General features: G+C 41.1%; 1 protein-coding gene across 7 annotated transcripts in view; it reads right to left on the reverse strand.

The window, feature by feature from the left end:
* The window catches only part of ctnnd2a (catenin (cadherin-associated protein), delta 2a), a 240,219-nt gene that overhangs the window by 47,189 nt on the left and 168,911 nt on the right, over positions 1-24,119 (reverse strand). For all 7 annotated transcript variants that reach the window (XM_053858318.1, XM_053858311.1, XM_053858317.1 and 4 more), the window contains 2 exons: positions 19,339-19,471; positions 7,203-7,416 (listed from right to left, as the gene is read on the reverse strand). In XM_053858318.1, the coding sequence (XP_053714293.1) occupies positions 7,203-7,416; positions 19,339-19,471 (347 nt within the window). The remainder of the gene's footprint in view (positions 1-7,202; positions 7,417-19,338; positions 19,472-24,119) is intronic.

The following is a 24,119-nucleotide window of genomic DNA, read 5'->3' on the forward strand; positions in this document are numbered from 1 at the left end:
GTTGTACACATGATGTCAGGAAAAAATGCAAATAAATATATTAAAGATTTCATCCTGGGAGTAAATAGGTGCACAGTACTGTAGAAGTGAGCACTATTTGTGTTAATATTTACAATTCTTGTCAAACAGAAAATCCCTTTGGTTTGTGTGTCAGAAACAGGCAGGCAGGTAAACAAGCTTATGCTTTACTGACATGGTTAGCAGGGGAATCAAACCTTTGAAAAAGGATCGTGTCAGTGCCGAATGTGAGGCTGTTGCAAGGTTGTTTACCAAACCTTGGGAACATGCGTTTGCATGGCCCTACAGGGATTCCGAAAAACAAAAATATGAACCACGATTTTACATATTATTGGGGCTATGCACCAGCGCTCTGTAATTTGGAAATAATATTTGCTTGCAGCACCATTTAAAGACCACTCTTATTCTTTCACTCTCACGCAATAGTGTTCTGTTGTGAGTGCAACACTATCTGATGCAAAGCTGCGGCTGCCACATCTTGAATTGACTCTAATTTTAGCTTCATGCCACGCTTTACATCTTTCTCTTACCACTTACTTTGCCTTACACAACACACCATTCTAAGAGCACAAGACCTGAATAAAATCTCTTGCAAATAAGTTAGGAAAGACACATTTTTACATTGGTTTCCTTTAATAAGTCAAAGGTTAGCATGGACATGTGCCAAGTAGGTGATGTCAAATACCTTACAACTGACTACCAGCACCAGTGATAAATCAGTGAGAGCTTGTAGGTGATGATGATGATGATGATGATGATGATGAAGGCAGGACATTCTGGAAGTTGCTGGGTGTTGTGTCTCAGGCTGAAATGAAGCTTTATTGAGCCAAGTCAAGCCTTCTGCACTAGTCTGTCAGCAACATGCAGTTTCATGCTATACATAAAACACTTGACTTGACATGACTATGATGAGGTGAAGCACAAAGTTCTGATGCTGAAACTGATGACTGAAACTAAACTAGTCGATAACAATCTAAACCGCTGAAACTGTCAGTTGCGATCGGCAGTTTAATGTGTGACAGGTTTATTCCTGTGTCCTCTGAATATTACTTTTTTTTAAATCACAAAACAGCATAATAATACCATGAATTAACGCGAGGGATGCAACAGAAGTTGAGATGACAAAGGCAAAAGCATGGACAGTTCCATCATCTGGCTAACAGGTCTGCGGTGTGGGGGTATATCAATACAACACAGTACGACAGACGAATAACGATTTGAAAGACGTGTCGTGCTGAAATTACAAGAGGCAGCGAAAGTGCATTGAATGTAACAGCAGATAGCGATGACTAGTGTTGTCATCCCATTCTGGGAAAATGGACTTTCGCATGCTATACTGACGACAAAGGCAACCTTCAGACGGTGCCATGAGAAGGCCACCGTGACTGAAATGGCGTAAGGAGCAGCTTGCCTAACCTCAACCTTGGCATATGTCTCCAGTACAGGACACAAAAGCCAACTTTCACAATGTCAGTACATTATGTTTATGTATTAACATATTGTTATTATATATTATATAGGTGATCCTAGTGACCTGGCTCACACACAGTGTGTTCCACATTCGTGAGTGGGCAAGTTTGACAACACAGCAGTTTGCAAGAAATGCTGAGCTGAAGTATCTGCAAAAGGAGGTTCCACCATGAACCTCTCCCTCCACCCACTGAAGATTTTGCGATAGCAGGATGAGTGAGTTGCATGAGTAAGGAAAGTAAGTGACGTAGTCAGGTCTGATTGAGTTCTAATGTTCGATTAAGATAACATGGCCGATAATCGTGACTTCTCTACTTTGGCTACTAGAGAGAAAACTACATCGGTAAAGCTAAAGATAACTTTGAATGATTGTAGCATTGTTATTTCAATTTTTATCATGATAATATCATTATCGTGACATTGTTTTGCCCACAACAGTTATGATGAGTAAATAGAATATTGAAATAGCCCAAATTTTCTTTTATTTTCTTTTGCATGTTCTTTCGAGTAACATATTTTATTCACTTTATTTTTTTAGTTCTCTTTTGTCTTGAGTAGGAGTTTACCCCGTATAAATAAAGTAATTCTGATTCTGATTCTGAAATCCCAAGTGAGAGGTACAGTCTAACAAAATGATGTGATAGTGCTCCAAAAAATAAGATTTTCCCTTCAGGCACCACCATGCTTCCATACAAAACAATGATCTGCCGATGAGTGTTTCAGCTTTTATTTCCTTTGTTTCTTGTTTGAGCAGTGGCGTTCAAGCACATCACTGGAGTGTAGTGTGAAACCAGCTACTGTTGCTTAAATGTGTGTCTACGTATGAGTGCATGCGTGACGACCTTCTGGGGCAAGTATTGTAAAAAAGTTTTTTGCAAAGACAGTCCAGTATGCCAAAGGAACATATTTCAAAAGTAGTGGCAACTCCCACTCAGTGAAAAAGAATATGAACTCAGTGCAAGTCAAGGTGAGCTCAGGCTGCACGTGACCTGAGCTTAAATGAAAATAAAGAGCAGCCTTCGATGCATGACTGCACATATCCGTGCACGATAACCGTGCATGATAAGTTCTGAGAGAGTTTTTAAAGTCAACTGTTTATTTTCACTGCATGGTGTCTTTAGTAAAGCACACAGTATTGGTATGATATTAGCAAACTATTCTTTTATTCATGTGATTCCACTTCACAAACATAAATAAATGAATATAAAAGCTACTTTCTTCATGAGAGTTTCATTCGTTCAGTTTGATTGAAAAAAAGTTTTTAAGAGTGAAGAAGCGAGAGAGAACAAGGACGAGTGCATTTGTCAGACGCAGTGCTTGAGAGGACAATTGGTAGAGGAGGTTGTTAATAAGGAGATGACCTTCTTGGTGTTTGGCAGCAATCAACCGCTAAAATGTGTGTGTTCGTGTGTGTGTGTGTGTACGTGTGTATGTGCGCGAGTTTGGCAACGTTTGCCTTGGCTTTTGCTAATTAGCCTCTTATTTTGCGAGTCTTATCTCCATCTCTCCCGCCTCCCACTGACTCTTTTCAAAGCTCAAATCTTCACAAGCGCATGCATCCAGATAAACTCACTGGCACCTTCAGCAAAAGGTTCAAGAGAAGCAAATGACAAAACACTTCACTCCTTTCTTCTGCTGTCGTTCCTCAAGCACTGAGTTGTTTGCTGAATGAGATTGCAATCAGTTTTGGGAGTGTTGACTGGGACTCGGCTCCTCACAGTACAAAGTGCATTTCTGACGTCCGTATTAACAGAAGAGACGCTGGTCTCACCATCAGGCAGGTTTTGACATGACATTTCGTGTTATTAATATACATTTATGTGTGGAGGATGGAGAACTGGAAAAGCACTTGCTGACAAGTCACTGTTTTGGTCAGACTTCAGATAAGGGAATATTTATTTGTTCTGAATAAACTATGTAGTCACATGTGCATCTGCAGCATATTAGAATGTATTGATCAGTTAAGTCTGAGTAGATTTAGAAGAATCTGTCCCTTCACCCACTTTTAAGATGTCATGAAAAATTAGCATCCGTTTTAATTTTTCTTTTATGTATTATTATTATTATTATTATTATTATTATTATTATTATTATTATTATTTAATAATCCATCCATGTATTTATCACAGTTTTTACTGCAACAATATGAAATCAACATTTCTCCCCAGAATGTACTGTATTTTGCATTTTGTATTTTGGCGCGCAGCAATGGCCTGATGTCATATCCACTTCTTCAACCTGTGACTTGAACTTGAGGTACACGATGTGCCATACTGGACACAGGAAGACACACGAACAAAGCACTAACTGCTTTGTATGTTTAAACAGAATATGTGCTCTCTTATCAATACACAAACACCCTCACGATCACCACCAATTTTCACCAATTTATCAGTTTTCTGCAGGAAATGATGATTCAACTTTTGCTCCAAGAAAAAGCAAAGGCAGCCACGCATGAGGAGAAAACTGAATGTGGACAAAAGCATATGGTCCCTGCCCAAGTGTTATTACTACTAGCAGTCGTAGAGCCACTTGTAGCAGTTTTAGAATATATTCTACTCCCTTTATTTATTTCCCTATCCTCAGACATGTGATTGCATATTAGTAGTTTTCTGGGACAAGGACAATGTGTCATCTAGTGAGTGAAATTGCCAAATTCCTGACAGTCACACACCGCCACACACACCTATCTACCTGCTCTAGAAACATAGATCTGTAACGCTTCACTAGACACAGCATCCTTATGGGAATACCAGTCAAGTGACCATAAAAATGACATCATACTCCGCCTGCTCCACACATGTGCGTCCCAGCCTGGATTCCTAGCTCCTTTCCTCGCTCTCCTTATTGCAACTGACTCCCTTCAGACACTTGACGGGCAGTTTCCTGGTAGGCGGGTGGTCTGGGGATATGTGGAGATGATTGCATGAATTCATGAATAAATGACAGTATGACTTGTAAGGGGAGGCTGAAGCCTGTTAGGCCTCAAGGGGCCATGTTTTATTAAACAGCCTTCATCTCAGTGTCTCCGTGTTGAGCGGTTAGCAACAAGCTCCTAAACTGGCGATCAGAAAGGAATTCACTCAAGCGTTGAAATCTATTTTACTTGCGTGTTAACAGACTGCAAAATCACAAACAGTGGGATGGGATGATGGCAGGACAAACAGCAGACCGAAAGATGGCATTTTGAACACGATACTAAGAAGGAAGCGGAAACAGCAAAAAAGAATGCAACAGATTAGTTAAAAATACGTGGCTAAGATAAAATGTAAATGTCCGCAGCAGAGTTGAGTCACATGCAGCATCAGCAGGGACACACGTCGAGGTTCACAACCTCAAGGTGAGTGGAGAGAGAGAAGAACATCTGCCACCTGATGACACCTGAACAATCCCCATCGATCAGACATTGAATGATCAATCCTGCAGCCAACCTATTCACCTCACACGAACACACGGGAGGCCAGCACAGCATGTCTAAATTCAATGAGGGTATTTTGAGGTGGTACCATGCAGCCTCATCATTATTTGCGCTCTATTTACACTCGCCAGGTTTCTCGTTGGATCAGTCAAGGTAAACAAGTGAAAACTTCTCTTTCAGCAAGATGTCTTCCTTCCACCCTCCCGCCTCACGAGGCTCTTGGTTTTACTCCGGTGATCATCACAGAGATCTAGTGACCCACATGGATGAGTCTGCAGATTATGTTTTACTTGAGAGATAGTGTCATGCCACTGTGGAACAATTGAGGTCAGAGGTCAAACTACACGCCAGTGTATCTTTATCACTGTATTCTGAGCATCATGGGGTTTTGTCTGACTCCCTCTGTCTGAACGTGATTGGCCTTTATCTTGGGAAATGTCTAGACCTGGAATGAGTCTGCACGTGCTTCGGCTTATCTTCGGTCCTGCAGCTATAATGTGGATTTTCTGAGGGGAATAGATGTGAACAATGGAGGAGACACTCAGATAGGCGACGGTACACTGGTCAATACGAAGGTGAGATCACATGGAGAACCACAGATAAACAAGAGAAGGGAGGGAAGGCCAGATAAAGGAGCACGATAAACGTGTCAGGACGACAGCAGGGTTCTTGTAGATGCTCATGACTAGCCACCCATCACTTCAACAATAAACTGTCAAAAAATATTTCTCTAGGATACAAACTAGCTCTGTTTGAACTCAAGAGATAAAAATCATTCAGACGTGTTGGCATGTTTGTCAACCTACATGTCACATGGCGTCAAATTGTTAAGATAGTCAGTGACCAGTTGTTGGTCAGGGCTGGAGAATTACATTCCCACTGCTGCAACATCATAAAAGTGCAGTGCACGGAGCGGCTACAGCATAATTACAAAAATTAGAAGAGTATCATGTGTGTGTTTTTTTTGTTGATAACTATGTGTTATTATTACACTATAAAAAAAACACATGCACATGGTGAATGCAGTAAAGGCAAATGCAAATATATATAGTCAATATTGAATGACCACCAATTATATTATCAATAAATATGTGGGAATATGAATGCTTTAAATGTACACAAAGCCTAAAAGGTTTATAATGACAATAATAACAGCAAATGGGATTATTTAGGAATAATTTAAAATAAAAAAACAATAGATGGCTACGTTAGACATAAAAAGCACAAGCAAGTTATAGAGCTGTTGTTGAGATTTTATCAAGATAATAACGACGTTTGACAGTGATTTTATTCTGTTTCGAAGGCTTGACATTTTCAGTGTGCCTCTCAGTCTCACAAAAACAAACATGACTTCCAGACTTAAAAATCTTTCCAAGCCCCACCACACCAGCTAAAAACACCTGGGCATTGCACTCAAGAATTAGGGGAAACATTAAAAAAACAAAAGGCCAGGAATGGAATTTAGTTGTTGTAAATATGTAAAATAGAAATGTATGATATCAGTTTGCTACACCATGCTATTTCTGACAATCTTGAAAGGAAAAACGAGCGCGGGACTGCAACACTTATGGATTTAAACGGGCTGACTAGCTACCTCAAGTTTCTTTTGAGAAGTTGCGCGTTGGCGTGCTACTCGTCGATAGTTAAGAGCAGAGAGAGAGAGACGACAAAGCATCATTCAGATGGAATGTAACTCAGAGGAATCCGAAATAGAGCCAAAAAGGAGGCGCCTTGCTTTGCCTCGGAAGAATTCAAACCATTTATCAGTAAAATATTCTTTCCGTAAATGAAAAGCCTCAACAGAGAAACTCTGTATTGAAAACAAACCCTGGCTGTGTCAAGGTAACATGAAAAACAGCTTTTGACGTCACACAGGAATGAAACGTTAGTTTGAAAGCTGAAAAATATTTTTTCTTTTTGCTGCAATCAATTGAACGCCTTAAACTAGCATGTCATCTCTCACTTGGCGGCACATTAGTTAGCAAAAATGAGACAAGCATTTTATCAAATGACAAGTTGGCTGCTTGAGCCAATCCAGTGAGGCTGGATTTGCGGTTATGAATCTTGCGGTGAAAGGTTTTCGTTAAGACTCCTACATGAATCTCATGAATGAGGAGGATAAAATTTGAAATGACATGGACAGGATTTTTTTGCAATGCTAGCCAAATTGCATTAGCGTTTTTCGTATAACTTATGAATGTGGTATGTGCTCTGAATTTGCACAAACTCATGTAAATAGGAGAAACTAAAATGTCACTTGGTCTCCTCGACATAAGCAGGACAAAACACAACGTACCGGTCACAAGCTCCCTGATTTCCACATCTGCAGTTTTCCTGAGCAGACGGACCAGCGCAGGGATCCCACCACAGTTCTTCAGGGCCACTTTGTTCTCATCATTGGCTTTGCCGTAGACCAGGTTCCTGAGGGCACCGCAGGCACTGCGGTGGACCTCACACATCCTGTGATCCAGCAGGTCTACCAGCAGCTGAATCCCACCTTGTCTCCGGATCTGTGAAGACAGTAGCAGATAATGGAAACATGGTGCTTGAAAACATTTGAAAGATGGAAAAAACTTACAGTGGAATGTCGTATATTTTGTGCGACAGAGGTATTTTTTAAATTGTTATTAATAGGGCTGAATTACCCCCTGCACAACACTCAATGTTGCAGGAATAACAAACTGACAGCATCTTTCTTTAGGATGCTATAGATAGATTAGTTAAAGGGCCCATGCACATACAGATTTTCAAGATCTTAAGTCATTTTTTTCATCTGTCAAAAACTCATACATGAAGGTAATAAATCTGCCATCGTCGGCCGTGTACCCTGATAAAGTCGCATCACACACAGATTTTCTGTCCCAGCACCCATCATGAAGCTTGTCTTCCACGCCCGAAAACTCATGCTACCACAAGTGAAAAAATGAAGTGCAAACAGTTTTTTTTTTAAACACATTCCAACAGGAACGGATCTGCTGCTCCCCGCCAGTTCAGTTGTCAGCTTTCTTGCTGTCACAGCCATGCAGAAGTTGCATCACTTTCTGCCTCTCTGGACGACTAAACATCTTCATCAGAATATGAAAATTCCTCTTCACAATCTAAAATTCGCTTTCTTGCTCTGTAATGTGCCTACTACCTCACTACAACCTCCCTTTTCTCCTCAACCAGGGGAGTGGTTTTCAAAAACAAAATAACTTTAAATAGACACGCCTCCAAATGTTGGTCATATTGAAGTTTCAGATGTCTGCCATCTGATTGTGTAAAGCAGTTACTACATCAGGATCCATATTGGTTTGTTCAAATGCCATTATGTTGCTTGTCACAATTTTGCTCCCACAGCGCTTAAAGTGTCATTGCGTACATCTTAAAACATAAGGATACTCTTATAGGATAATCCGAGTTAAGATAATTGAGCAAAATTGGGACGAAAACCGCATTCTGTGTGAGCCCCCCGTTTTCCTGAAAACAAACGTTTTGTTAGGCCCAACTGTTATTTATCTTTGTATAGGATAAGCTCAAACTGACTGTAGCTCTCTTTTGGGGTGTCTTGATATAAGTTACTCAAAAATGTACCGACTTCAAAGGCAAGATATATAAAAATATGTATGAATATACAGGTATATCATATGTATATATGTGGGGAAAAGTATGCTACAGTAAGTGCAAGATGAATCATTACAGGCATTTATTTCATTGAGGCAATCACTTATTTGACTCACACTGCTCATGCACAAGTATAGTTTGTAGAACTAACATTCTTACGACAACTTTCAGTTGTATATTTGAAGTACAGTACACAAGCAGGCCATCATGTCTTAAAAATGGCTGATAATAATTCCACAGTGATGTATGGAAATATATATATATATATATATTCCATTTGGAATTTTGTGTGTCTTTAAAAGCATTTAAATGAAATTGTATGCCAAAACAGAATCTGGTATCAAAGTTGTGGTGAAAGTGAGGGTCCCATATTGGCAACCAAAGCCTCTCAGTCTCTCTGGTAGACGGCAAACACTGCATATAAGATCACCACTATGAGGGGAAAATGCTTGATCCGATGAAAACAGACTTCTTAAAGCTTTCTTGTCTGACGAACAATCAGAACAAACAAAAACCAGAGCTTCAATTACGATCTCAAACAATGCAGCCAACATAGCTCCTCGTGACAGATAGAAAAATTACGAGGATTACCACTGCTAACAGACGGAAGAGAAAACAGCTGAGGGGAAAAAAGAAAGCAGATAATGCACTGTGAACAAAAAGACTAATAATACATACTGCACTATTATGTTCAGCGTAGCATGAAGGTCTGCTTTGTCGACGAATGAGAAACACATAGGCAAAGTCACAATGTGTCAATGTGTTAGGTCAAAACATTATAGGTATATGTCTGCATTTCATTTGCCTACAGAGAATGTCTCCAAGCAAAACACATCAACCAGGTCTAGAAGGAGAACGAGAGGCTTGACTCAGCAAAGAAAAGACTTTTCTTATCCATCTAAAGTGGATTAAGGGGTTAAATGAAAGACAAACTAAGATTGCTTCATGTCCACAACATCTCTTGCCTGTCCCTTGCATGAGCTCCACCCCAAGCTCCTTGGTCTCCTGCTAATCACTCGACTGTGTCACAGCAGTGATTCCTATACCGTCCAACCATCTGACCAGGCTTGCTAACACCTTCTCCCTTTATTTCATGTAAAGAAGATTAGAAGCCCAGATTGATCTGTCTGTGTCTCCTGCTGCTCTGCGCTGGCAGTGGAAATGGGTAACCCATGGCGACAGCATTGCATTGGAAACACTTAGTTGAGGTGACAGCTGGGAGTGTGGGAATCAGCGATGTTGGAACCTGGCAGCAGGACACCAGAGTGACACATACCTGGGAAGGTGGCATGCGGGGTCGAACAAGAGTGTGAGTCCTGGCATACGGAGCCTTTTCACTAATCAGCAGGTGACAGCAAACAGTTCACCACGTGGATCAAGAGTCGTGGATCAAGAGTCTTATGAAACTTTTCTCTGAAGAAGCATACAAAGCAATGATGTTCCAGCCCATCTGGCTTCTAGCAAGAAACCCATTAGGTCTCTAAACACATGTATATGTGAACGTATATATACTTATACTACACCCCATTTACTCATTTATGCTATACAGCATACAGTATTTTCATTGTCTTTTTTGCAGAGGGTGGAACAACGGCTTAGGCAGGTCTGTCAGGACACTACAGTGCTAACTGTGTGCTAGTGGCTCCACCTCTTCCCACAAAAGAAACATATATTTTATGACTGACAAGAGAGTTTACTCTGTGCACCAATTTCAGGCATTTCTCTTGGTGTTTGTTCCACAGTGGAATGAACGGCATGAACCCTCTTGTCAGTCAGAGTCAGCACGCGTCGCACAGTTCAGGCTCAGCAAGCGTGAGACTTGCGACGAAATTTAAAAAAAGACTGCAATGCCCAATAAATGAGGTGAGCCCAACCGCATGGTCAAGGCAGTCAAGTCAATTTGTTCATAAGTGGTGACAACAAAAAAGGAAACAAAAACAAAGTGTCATTTTCAGAAACATGAACACATTTACCTAAATTGATATACAGAAAAACTGATTTGTTGAAGAAGTCCCTGTCCACTACAAGACTGAGGTGTACAAAGCCTGAGTGTGTCATGTCTCCTGTTGGCCATCTGGAGGCAGCAGCTGCACTTGACTTGGATATACCACTTTAATCTTATTGCTGTTTTTGAAATCATAACACATTACTCCAATCAGTTCTCAGGCGCGAGGCGGAGCCTCGGAGTGGTTAAACCAATAGCGAAGCCCGTTAGAACATCATCATCAGAACATCACTTGACACTGAAAAACGTGGTTACAAGTAACATCCGATTTACGACCTGCTCGACTTAAGTCCACCGTACTTATGACCACAGCCAGCAGATGCTTATTTTATTTTTTTAATTCAGTGTCTGGCACCGCAGCACATAGCAGCCGGCAACGCGTACGCCAGTTACGGCAGCATAGTATCCCAGCATCTCACACAGCGATCTACCACTACAGCAGCACCTATAATCCTCGCCTCTGCTATTTTGAATGGCATTCAACTTACGCCCAATCTGACTTACGATGCGTTGGTCGGAACCGAACCCGGTCGTAAGTCGGGTGTTACTTGTATATAGTCGTAATGTGCTACTGGAACCACTGGTTCTGAACTGCAGGGTGAGTTTGTAGAGACACGAGCACACGTAGTCAGGACCATGATAGCACGCACTATCCATTTGCATGTTCACTAGAAACAAGCTAAATACACAAATTCCACATGCAAACCCTTGAAGAATCAATAGTCTGTGGTAAATATAAATATTAACATAATTAGCATTTTTCAAACATCATGAATTGTGTGTGAACCACCCAAGGTGCAGCGAAGCCTGCTTCTTTCTTGTGTGGCACTCGGCTATGAGCTTTGTATTGAAGGTCTCATGAATGCAAGTGGCACCGCCCAATCTATTTCTTTAACCTCACAGTTTGGCCAAGCAAACTTCATTCCAGAACCTTCCAACCTTTTGCTAATTTAGTTCCTCTCCTTCCACTAATATTTCCCTCCGGGCCATTCTGAACTCAGCCAAATATGACATTGACCTATGGTGGACTAATCATGTTCAGAGGCAGCAGATATTTCTCTCTCCATTATCACGTGTAATGATAGAGCCAACAATCTACCGTGACAAATCCACTCCCGGGCTTACTCGCTTATTTGAAGAGTATGGTCGAGCGACACATATAAAGCTCTCGCACCAGGGAATAAGCAGCATGAGTCTTAATCTCACGCAGCAGCGAGAGAGGCGGTTACTGCCACAGACGGAATACACTCAAGCAAAATTTCAGCTGACACCTTATGGAGGAGAGATGCCTTCATTAAAAGCTTTAAAATAAAAACAGATTAAAATGTCAATAAGAAGAGACATTTAAAAGCCCTACAACAAAATTACAGCAGAATTCATCAACCTGCGACTGATGCGTTGAGAAATTACAGGGAGGGAATGAGCCAGATTTAAGTATTATGTGTCACGCAATTATTTTAACATGAAGAAAAATATTAAAAAAGTGGGTTCATTATTTTCATTTCTGTCTTCTGAAACTCCACATCAGACGTGGGTAGCCCGGGGGACCTTTGGTTGTATTCATGTGGTCCTCATGAGGTCAGAGTAAAACCACGAAATGGCATTGAAGCGATCTTCTCGTGTCATTATGAATAACAATTTTGACTCTAAATGAACATTATTTTTTAAAGCTTTTAGAGAGAGAGAGAGAGAGAGAGAGAGAGAGAAAGGGAAAGTGCAGGCTATCAACGTTGTAGATTCTCACTGAAGACATCAAAGCTATGAACACATTAATTATATAGTATAGTGTGTATTTAATCAAAACACGTTTTATATTTTAGATTCAAAACAGCCACCCTATATACACTGTATAGACAGTTGCAAGTTGCGACAGCATCACAAGTATGTTACTCTTCCTTACAGGCAGAGGCAGACTCAGCAACTCAGTCGCTGATTTTCTTGAATATAAATCTATACAGTAAATACATTCAGTAGGAGCATTGTGCTTTCGGTTACTGTCTGATTCTGACGTGGACTCTCAGTGACGTGTGTGAAACTGAAATAAATGTTGTTTCCACAGGTGGGCGTACACAACCAACTTTGAGTTACACTCTTTTGCCATGGTCAGGAAGCAGTCTTCTGAACCACGGCCTGTCGTAACTGCTTTATCATCTGTGGAAACCATGAAAGCAAGTGGTGACTGAGGACTCGTAAGAACACACAAAAGCTGCTTTTTTGGGTGACACACAATTTGCTCTGTCAAGGTCACTCCATGTTTTTGGTCCATTCACACAGTTAGTGAGGGTGAGCACTTGGACATGAGAGGCTGTGACAGAGCATGTGCTGACTACCAACTTGAACAGCATGTGGGGCTATAATGGCACGGAAATAGCGTGTCTCAACGCGGCCACTCTTTTTGTCTTCTTTGTTAAGTTATATTTGTACATGTACACTGGCATTTTCAGCTGAATCAGATGCCCCACGTGCTGCTGTGGTGTAAGCAAAACTGGTGAGGGCATCATTCATAATGATGCATGGTTATTAATTTGGTCAGCCCTTCTTCGCCCCACCCTCACTGGAGCGCAGGTGAAAGTGACATGGTGCGGTGATTAAAAGCATCATTGCTTAACACAGAGAAATGAAAACACAATGAAGACATCTTAGACTAGGAGGAGCAAAATCTTAACGGTTTTGCTGCATGTTATCAGCTGTCAGAATGTTGGAAGTTGTGGTGCTTCCCTGCCCTGTGTAGATCGAGCACCTAGTGTCCGAGTTACTGGTGTTCAGCTTTTACTTAGAGCCGTTTCTGAATGCAATTTTGAACCAGCCAGAGAGTTCAGAAAGGGAAACTGGAAAGTGCAACGAGGCCTGAACTAAAAAAAAGTTAGCGAGTTTGAGCTTATGAAGCGTGACGTCATCTGTGGGTGTGTCGTATGCTATCCATACAAAATGAGAAGGAAGTCGAGGAAGAAGTGGAAATAATGTTCAATCAAATTAAATATATGCTTGTTAACTCTAGCATGAAGAGAACAACATGAACATAGACAAGAGTAACATCTGCAAAAACGTCAATACACAACCAGATGTCTGTGACGAAACCTTCTTCTACTGTACGTCTCCTCATCATCATCATTCTCAATTTTGGATGAAGATAAAACGCCTTCAGAATATCGCAGCGACTTGTCATTTTACCATTTAGTGCCACCCCACTTTGGTTCTGCTTAACCCTGTATGAACGCGGGCTGGTTCAACAGACAGTGCCGAGTGCCTGAGAGTCCAGAACAGCAGCTGTTCCAGATGAAGAACCATGTTTGTGTAAAAGGGCTCGTAGTGAGGGTTTCATTTTTGGATTCGGTGAGCACTGCCTTCTGGCTCAGCTCAACTTCACCATTGGCCGAGGCCATTTGTCACCCACCAGTCTACCCTCTGGCCACATTAATCCCCATCATGCTGAACATGAACTAATATAGGACTTCTGAGTTTTGTGTGCATACATCATCTGCAAATAGCTGAGGTGGAATCAAAACAGATTACAAAAGAGAACACCATTCTTCCTGACTGACCCAACTAAATAAACATATTTCAATGACTCACATTAGTGGACAAGTTGCTGAGAGGAACTTCAACAACTGCAACACCCTCCAATTAGACAGGGCTGTTTGATCAGGCTGCAGAGCTGCACCAGCATCAGCCCATAAATAAGAGGGATGTGTACAAAGTAATTGATCCAGAAATCATGTTAAGATATTATTCATGTCACGCTTCAATAACCAAAATGGGTGCTGGACGTGTGCAGCCCGAGACAAATAGTCAAGCAGATTCTTTAACTGTCCTGCTGGATAAATGAATAGCGACAAGCCTGCCACACAGTATATGATGTCCGGAATTAACGCAGCACACTAGTGTTCGCTTGTGATGCTGCATGTTGGATGGAGGCGCCAAGATCTCAACGTCCATATGTCGCCTATGTTATATCTTCGTCTGGAGGATGAAAAAAGGATGCTGAAGATGGATGTGCAGTCTTTGTGGTCAAATATTGTCTGAGCTGCGGCCAATATTCCCAGCCAAGAGCAAAAAGCACAAGGTCCACACACGACAATAAAACTGACGCACACACAGTGAATCATACATCATTACAGCCGACTGAAAATATTGCAATTGTATACATAAACATTGATTTAAGTGGTCCCAACACATGCAAGTATTTTTTCATTCCATATTTCCAATAATGTATGTGTAAAAAGGAAAGAAAACCCTCCCTCATTCACCCTTTTTATTTGTTTCCTTTCTTTATTTGCTTCTCTGGAGCTCCTGTGGATCCACTAAAGCTATGAATAGCAGCTATGTCATGGATGCTCAGTGGCTCAGCCATCTGCGACTGTCAGTCGACTCCACTAGCTAACGTTCCTTCCTCATGGATCCATGGTAAAAATACGTTTCCTACTCTGAGGCCATCATCTGAATATCATAGTTGCGCAACTGCAACAAACAAACTGCCCTTGTGTCAACGAGGAAACCACGATAAATGCAGTCTAATGCATTTCCAGCTATCACTATTTGAACTTTGCGTCTGTGAGAGGAGTGGTGCCAAGTCAAGAAATTGCTCTGTCTTTAATACTTATCCCGCACTAAGTGTTTTTCAGAATGATTCCAGGCTCCGAATTTCAGTACACGATCATCATTCGTGACCCAGAAATGTTGTGTGTATAGTGTCTTTATCAAAGACCCGAGAATATAACTTCACACTTGAGGGGTTTGATGAGTTGAAATAAGATCGACCTTGATCCCACTTGTATGAATAAAAATCACAAGAACATCCCTGAAGATGACAGTGTGAGTGCTAAAGCAATATTTTTTTAAAAAAAAGGGACTGTGCTCAGTGGGAGCTCGTGACAGAATTTGTTTAAAACCTACTGTGTTGTGGATCTATTACACAGCTCATTGCACAGCACACAGGAATGAAGCAGAAGTCAAAAAGTTATTCTCAGCTGTGAAAAAGAACAACTTTAACGCTCAAATTGGTGTAACTCAGGAGAGTCACTATGATGTCTTGGCAAAAACGTAGTATTGCTGACAGTGCTGTTTGAAATACATTGTTGACCATTGTGCTGACCTGTTCTTCATTTACAGGATACACATGGCTTTCAAAGAAAAATGGACTAAATAAGGTACTCATGACAGAGGAATAATGCCAATTTAGCCTTTTTATAAAAATTAATTACATTAAATAACCTGCAATTCTGACCCTCTTACACTACTACTTAACCATTAAATATGTGATAGTAAATCCCATATATATATATATATACACACACTCCAGATGTCAAACTTTCAAGGTTATATAAATATTACAAAAACGCAGTCTCACGAATTAAGGGCAAAGGAAAGCTTTATTCTATTTCTTTTTTTTCATACATATGCACTCACTGGTTGACAACGGTGGTGAGCTACAAATAATACATTTAAAGAACAGGAAATGGGCTGCATTTGGTCCCCGGGCCTGAATTTGGTGGTGCTATAGTAACTACAGTATACTACACTGTTATTGACCTTCTTAAGTTATAAAAGCCACAGTCCTCACAGCAAGACCCAGCTGTGCAACAGAGGGGCCATGCTTCAGGTCATCACTCAAACCCGAAAACATCTGCTTGTGTACAGTCCAACAAGCTGTCACTCTTCCTTTGATGATTTTCTGGCGTCTCTACGTGGTTATGCATTTCTAAGAGATCAATATGCCTATATGCCTATCAATATGCCTATGTATATTGTAACACCAAGTGCAACATTCTCATTTGCTACGATTAATAATCCATTTACAAGCATCCAAAATCGATTAGATTTTGTCTGTGTGCCATTTTGGAACCAAGGCCAATGCACATGCGAAAAATACCCAAACAAAGATGGCAGAAGAGGCGCCTCAACCCTGTCTGCTAAACTCAGGGCGTTACACCACACAAAAAGTGTACAAGCATTTGCTTCGGCATCAGGATGACATATTTCCGGTCAGTATTTTACAGTGAAAAAAAACAACCAAATAAATAGATATTTTTCTCAATATTATTATGTCTGATAAAATATTAATTCAGCTCCACACAGGGCAAATCAAAGCCTGTTTAGGTATGTAATCCATTTCATATGAAACACGTAAGTGCCCCAGCCAGCTTCTGTGGAAATTGATGTATAAACAGAAGACATACAGTAAGTTGTCGGAAATGAATGTATTATCTAACAACTGCTTGAACTTTTCAAAGCCTTCAAATCAAAGGACTTTTTTTCATAGTTGTGCTGTTATTGCACTCAGCGCATTCATAACGCTGCTTTAATGTTGTGCTGCTAATGACCTGAAATAGTGTGAAATAGAGCGCCACACACTGAAGCTACCTCTCAGTACAGTGGAAATAAGCAGTACTTGTTTTCGTCTGAAATGAAAACTGATTTCAAATGTGTCAAACAACCATGACAAAAATATACGACAGATTGGAAAGAGAGAATCTGTGTAATAATAGAGCCTCAGTACGACAATGTGATCTGTCATGAACGGTTTCATCAGTGCACAGTGCTCCCAGCTAACACAGCTAATGATGACAATACACGACTGTTAGGCATCAGTCACAAGATTCAAGAGATAATGATGAGTTTTTATGAGATCAGAGGTCTGATGGTGTTAATTCTTTTTACCAACTGCATGTTTGGATTGCCTGTCTTCTGCTTCTACATCAACCATGTGTGTTTAACACTACTGAAGATCTTTTTTGAACAGCCTCAAGTGAAATCTCACCCGGTGAGACTCCTCCTTTGTTGCACTCGACATGCGCTCGGGGGGTTAAACAAAAAAAAAAAGAGATATTTGAAGCAAAATTTGACAGCTTTTTCAATTTTTGATCTATTTAGATACAGTGTGTTTCCACATGCGTGACGGAGCCCAGGTAACCAGATCACCCGACAGTAGTGTCCATTAATTCCACCTCTCCTACACACTCTTCATCACCTCTCTTAATCTTTGTCCATCACTCTAACAATTTTTTTTTTACCTCATGTGTTTTCTCGACCTCTACTGCCTCATCTTCACCAGTGTTCCTGCCTCCCTTTCATTCACACGATCATCTGTTTTGGTTCAACTGAATTTCATTCCTCATCTCCTGAACTGCATCTCTTACAGTAAGACTCACTAAAAATCACGTTATTAGCAACAATACATGAACAGTAGTGATTCATAAGATGTTGTACTGGAGTACTGGACTAATGTAAAAATCAAAATATATAATAAGTTATTGTTATTTTATTATCATTATCACATTACTTTCTGTTTTTCTGTTTCATTACTACTTTAATGCCCCCAAAATAGGATGAATAAACCACTGTTTGAGGAGCTGTGACTTGGCTGTATATCAAAATGCTTGAAATAAGAGCAATAATAAACACTTGAATGAAGCAACTTCAGTCTGTTGCTGAATCTGAAGCAGAGATGTAAATATCTTTATTTTACCAGTTATTTACCTCAATACAGACGTTCTGTTTATGATAGACAGAAAAAGACATGGTTATGCTTGAGTTAAGACTTTAGTGAAAAGTCCAAAACCAGAAATATTAAATTTTTGCTTAAAACAAAAGATCTTTTTTTTTTTTTTTTAATCTTGTCACCTAATTTGCAATGTACAAACTGCATGACATGAAAACACATGCATCAGAGGTACTGTTCAGCATATATGAGGGGTCTCAAAGGAATCCACAAAAGTGCGTGAAAGGGTTTTTTGTTCCAACCAGTCAAGATCACAGAGCTTCACCAATGGGTCGACAGTCAGTCTGTTGTGCTGCTTGTTTAGTTGGATCAAAAAGGCAGTTTGAAAGCCCTGGTATCCACCAGTGACGGTACATGTATTAACTGCACCCTTGTGGCCCTTCCATCATTACGTTAGGCGAGTGATGTCGTCGTGCTCCCTGGTGCTTTTGCGCGTGCGAGAGTTTCAGGTAAATGACATTTCTCATAAACAGGGCAGCAGCAACGGCTCACGCCTCCCGTGAAATTAACTGAATCAAAGATGAATGACTGAAACAATGCTTTCAGAGGAGGCTACGCTAAATTGATTACTGAAGAAAAACAATGCGGGAAGGTGCTTGTAAGTAGCAACGTGGAATTGAAAAAGGCCAAAAATACGAGACTGGTTATGCTGTTGTCATTCTTTTAGTGCGGCTCGCCTTATTAAAGGGCTTATTAGATTGTCCCCCAGGGGTTTCCCTTGGAAATTGCTTTGGAGAGACTTAGCATTGACTTTGGGAATAATTGAACTTTATTGCCCTTCTAGATGAACCTCAGTCAAAAGACACAGCCTTGGGAAGATGCTTTATTAGCATGAGAGCAGACAATGAAAAATAATATTCACTGATTTGCCTGTTATATCGGCAGCAGCTGGGGGCTCTGCCTTGTTGTTTAATGTTATAAAAGGATTTGTACCAATCACAGGGGGTGTACCAGAGAGGCTGTTCGGTCAGCGGACGTGCACTTTTGGCACACACGCTTCGTAGACTGATCGAAGTGCACAGGATCAATTTCAGTTCCATCTCCTGTTAGTGTGGAAACACTCATGTTTGAACGCTAGTGGAAGACTGCTGGGCACAGTCCAATGTCTAAAGCATGGGGCATCACACTCAACCCAGGAAGAAAGGAGGAACTTTCTTTCGAGTCTAAGATTGACACATACGCATCAGAGAATTGCTTGTATTCCCGGTCAGTGTGTAATGCTACACCACACTACACCTGACCATAAACTTGCTCAACGTACAACAAATCTCCAGGCAACAAACGAAAGCCACACATGAATCCACACCCTCACACTCAGACACAAACCTCAGCTTTGATCTTGTTATCTCCAAAGCAGAGGTGCTGAAGATACGCCGCCGCATTGGACTGAACTGATGGGAACTGGTGCTGCAACATCTGGATCACCTCTGGCAGCTCCGGATCTCTCCACCCGAACTCTCTGAGGAAACACAACAGCAGACTCGTATGAAAACCGTATCTCAAAATCAAATCCGGAAGCACAGGCTCTTCTGACACCACGTGGCAGACAGAGATGAGCAAAGTCGATTTAGGAAATGAGTATGATTTTGGCAGATTAAAATGCCAGAACTGTCAAACAAATGGCAGGTTTGTGCTGTGCAGCTTTGTCAATTATGCCCCATGCAGGTTTGAAAATGATGGAAATCACATTCTGAAATCCCCATTTGCCAAAACATTATTATGCCCATTAATAGCAGGAGTGAAGAGATTGTAGAGATGAGGCCAGCAGGTGAGGGAACCGTGTCTCTACAGTCCAGAAAATCAATATGGCTGAGCATACATTTGTTAAAGTACTGAACTCAAATGAGAAACAGAAAGATTTACACACCATGGGCACAATCAAGGTGAGAGGACAAAGGACTCGTCAGAGCTCAGGAGGTACAGACTCACAGTTGTTCTTAATTTAACCTTTTTCGAGCTTCGCGACTGTTGGACATCTGCTCTGCATTCATTTACTTTCACCACTCCATATATATATATATATATATATATATATATATATATATATATATATATATATATATATGGCACCATGCTCTTTTTTTCCCCAGCTTTCAACAGAGACATGCCTTCACAGATGTCATCCAGGCCACAGGTTCTTTCACATTCTGAGCTGTTGCCCTTTCCCAAACTACCACCATCGAGTACCTGCATTTGCCAGCCTCTCAGTCAGCAACATCACTCCACAAGTTAAACTGTTCAAAGACATTTTCAGGAAATATTTACAACGGTTCAGTTTCTAAAAATGTGGTGGTGTGACCATGTGGACCCTGCAGACTTCATTGATCATTGTCACTTAGCTCACAATGTAGGTCAATCCTGACTGAGTGTCTTACTCAGTTTCTATCAGGTTGTGCGTGCGGGTTCTGGAAGGCTACTGCCACCTGCTACCACATTGTGCTCATCAGATATCTCAAATTCACATTAAAGAGCCATATTCTTTCCTGTGACTAATGTGAGGTCCTGTCAAGCCAAAACAAAGAAGAAAAAATTAGGTTTAAATAGTAGAAAATAGGAAGTGTCAATACACCATGACATCGCAGCTTAACCGTAAGTTTGATTTTTCAGACATATATTTTTTTCACTCCATTTTATGGCCAGAATGTATTTGTAGCATATTATTTTAACCAATAATTAATAAGTACAGTTCTTATTAGTTGTGAAGACTGACAATATTTAATGCTGGAATTGTCAAAGAAAGTTCACTCAAACAAACAAACAACACCATATTTAATAACATTAACCATAAATATAAAATTCATTACAATATTGATGTATTAATTCAGTGTTCCCAATAGAAGTGTTTAGATTAGATTAGATTTGTCCCACAGCACCTATTTTATTTAAAGATTCTCGATATAAATAAGAAATAATGGATCTGAATACGATTGTGTTGCTGTTCTGTCTTTCACTGAGGTTCCTCCGAGTCTCTCCTCAGTTGTGTCTCTGCTCCCACATTCAGCTTGTTAAGCGAATACAAGATGACGCACAAGCTTCTCAATGCACATGTACATTTAAATCTAGCCAGCGCACGTGTAATGTAAGTGTTCATGCAACACCGAAACCCTCGACCTCGCATGAGATAAAATGGGCCAGGTTCAGGAAGCCCCCCCAACAATAAGAAAACTCTGAGGGGGACATTTGGTGGGAATCCTAATAAGAGTGGAAATGAGCTGCTTGGCAGATGTCTGCGCTCTCTGAGTGCTTTTCGTTCAACAATCATTCTCCATATCCATTGTTTATTTTCATGAAAATTATTGAAGGCATTAAGGCTTCTTTTTGTTTTTACTTACTGTCATTGACGATATACACCTCCTTTTACAGAAACAGTTTGGTCGCCCCTCACAACAGTCTTCCTATATGATGCAAAACGTTTCAAAATTGGGAAGGCGCATATGCGCAGTGAAAAAAAAGCAAGTAGATTCAAGTTTCCCTTCCTTGCGATAATGAGGTGAAAATAAAGCTCTACATGTTTATGTGCATCCAAACTTTATGCAAAAGGAAATGAAGCCTTCACGCGTGGCGCTCTCATCTCTGTCGGATCAAGAGAGCACAGTTTATGAAATATCTGAGAAAAGCAGACTGTTCACAGGGAGTAAACATGGCTCTCAAAGATAAAGTGAGCCCCAGCATGGACGGCTCTTTATCAGACGAATGATAAGTGTTCATTCAGCCAGGAAGCAGGGATGAAGAGGGAGGTAGAGGAGGAATGGAAACGGTGGGGAGAGACAGAGGGATTCCCAAGGCATTTAAGGGATTTAAGTCAGAGAGACCCTCAAACAACACTCCTTAAATCAAACAGTCAGATACCATCAGAGCAGCGTGTTTATGCGTATGCGGTGACAATCCCCCATTTGCATGCGCGTGTGTTTGTTTACACGCTAGTGATGCTAGTCACATTCTATGTAGACATTATTGTGTGTTTATATGTATGGCTGTGTGTGTCTGGGCGAGCATGAGAGTCATCCATCGCCGGCAGCTCTGCAGCTCTGTCAGTATACTTAATAGAAAGCGGAGCGATGTGCTGATAAGATAAGCATCATGGCTTGCCATTAATTAAAACCCCCTGGTAGGGAGATGGGGAGGGTGGCAGGAGAAAGGGAGATAAAAGAGGGGCTCACATTCACCTGTGGATATGAAGGAAGGAAAAAGCAGGTGGGAGAAGACTGAACAGTCTGGGTTTGAGGTATTAATCTACCAAGGGAGCAACACTTTTGGTACCATGCAGTTCAACTTTAAAACGTAGGTCACACAACCATGCATTTCAACACACTTCAGCGTTGTTCGGTCACCTGCACACGTATAACCGATTTGACTTTGGTGGTGTTCCATACACTTGGTTGGATTTACCAACATTTTAAAGAAGACGTGGGCAAAGTGTGGCCCAGTGTGCATTCATGTGGCCCCCATGAAGTGAGCTGTTCCTTTTCATTTTAAAGCTCAGTAAGTTGTGCTTCTCTCAGATGAGACAGACTTAAACAAACCATGATATCAAAGGCACTCTCATGCTGCCTCCCATAGAAATGTGATCACTCATCTATGCATTCAAGAGCTCATTTCAAGCTTTATCCAATAAGCTGTCCATACTTTTGAAAAGACTGATATTTTCAGTAGGCAGACACAACTTTTAGCTCGATGTCTGTTTGCAGTTTGACAGGTTTCTCTGACATTTCTCGAGGAAAGCAGAGGTGTGACGCAGAGAAAGACTTTGAATGGCACAAGAGCACTCTGACATATTGGAAATAAAGGCAGGAGGCAGAGGGGTTTGGCGTGGGCAGGGAGACGGGGGTACAGACAGACTGATAGAACTGCGACAAAGGTAAAGTCGGCTGTATGATGCTGGAGCTTTGATTCACAAACATTCACACACACGGGTGTCAGGAGGCAAAATGTGATACACATGACAAGTGAAGATTTATCAAAGGTTCATTCTTCCAAATAAAGGTATCGCAGTCTTTCTCAGTCATGTCACGCTCTTGTGGGAGGATGGACTGTTAGAATTTGTGATCAAATCATGGACCATGATGGATGGACACACAGGCACACAGACACGAGCATAATATTGTATCACCAAGGGAAAGAGGGCCGTGTTTGGTTTGGAATCATTGTTATTCTGTCTGGGTGAGGCCTCCCACCAAAACACACTGGATACCTTTACAAGCAAACCTTCAACATAGACGTGCAAGTTTGTTCATAAAGATCGAAGAAACAAAGTGACGGGCAAGACATAATTGGAAATGTGTTTGAGCTCAGTTGGACAAAATATCAAGAGGAATTATTGGCTTTGGTATGCAACTACAAAATAAATAAGTAGAGAAGACAAAAGAAACTATAGTTTTTCACCAGCCTTGTATGGTTCATTGGTGTTTGTTAGTCAAAAACTTGTGAATGGACTTTTCAGGATGGACTTTACATATAAGTGATTTGAGCTTGGTGGTGGTCTGTACACTTAAACGGCTTCTCACCACTGTTGCTCATGCACCTACCTTTACACAGTCAACTCACTAAAAACACTGAACACCTAGCTAGAAAACGCACAGCATCTACAAACCCTTAAACTGAGCCAACCATCACAGGACTGCGGTGACAAAAAGAGCTGCTATTGTTAAATTGCACACTACGATTTAGAGCTGGAAGGTACAATTGCTAAAGCATTGAAAACTTGGGAATGCCAGTGCTCACGACATGCCTTCAGAATGAAGGTATTGATGAGGTAGAGGGGAAAAACGCCTCCTGTTTTTCGCACCGGTTGATATTGGACGCACACGACAAATCTTCAGTGACATTTAAAATCCCGCCGTATCGCACCTATCTGAATAGCTCCCCATGGACGTGGAGTGACAGGCCCAGACGGCACCTTTGGCTTTAATCTGATTGGACTAGGCCTGTCATGTCCAGTCACTGATTGGAGGATGAGGAAAGGACAGGCTGGCAGCGTGCATACCAAAGCAGATGCTCATTAGGACTGAGACATCAATCTTGATCCTGCGCTGGGATGGAGGGAGACAGCTCCAAAGTGAAGAGTGAAGGAAGAGAGAGAGGTCACTGACTAGGAAGACAGAGCAATT

This window comes from Synchiropus splendidus, chromosome 3 (assembly GCF_027744825.2).
Source record: "Synchiropus splendidus isolate RoL2022-P1 chromosome 3, RoL_Sspl_1.0, whole genome shotgun sequence".
Taxonomy (NCBI): Eukaryota; Metazoa; Chordata; class Actinopteri; order Syngnathiformes; family Callionymidae; genus Synchiropus; species Synchiropus splendidus.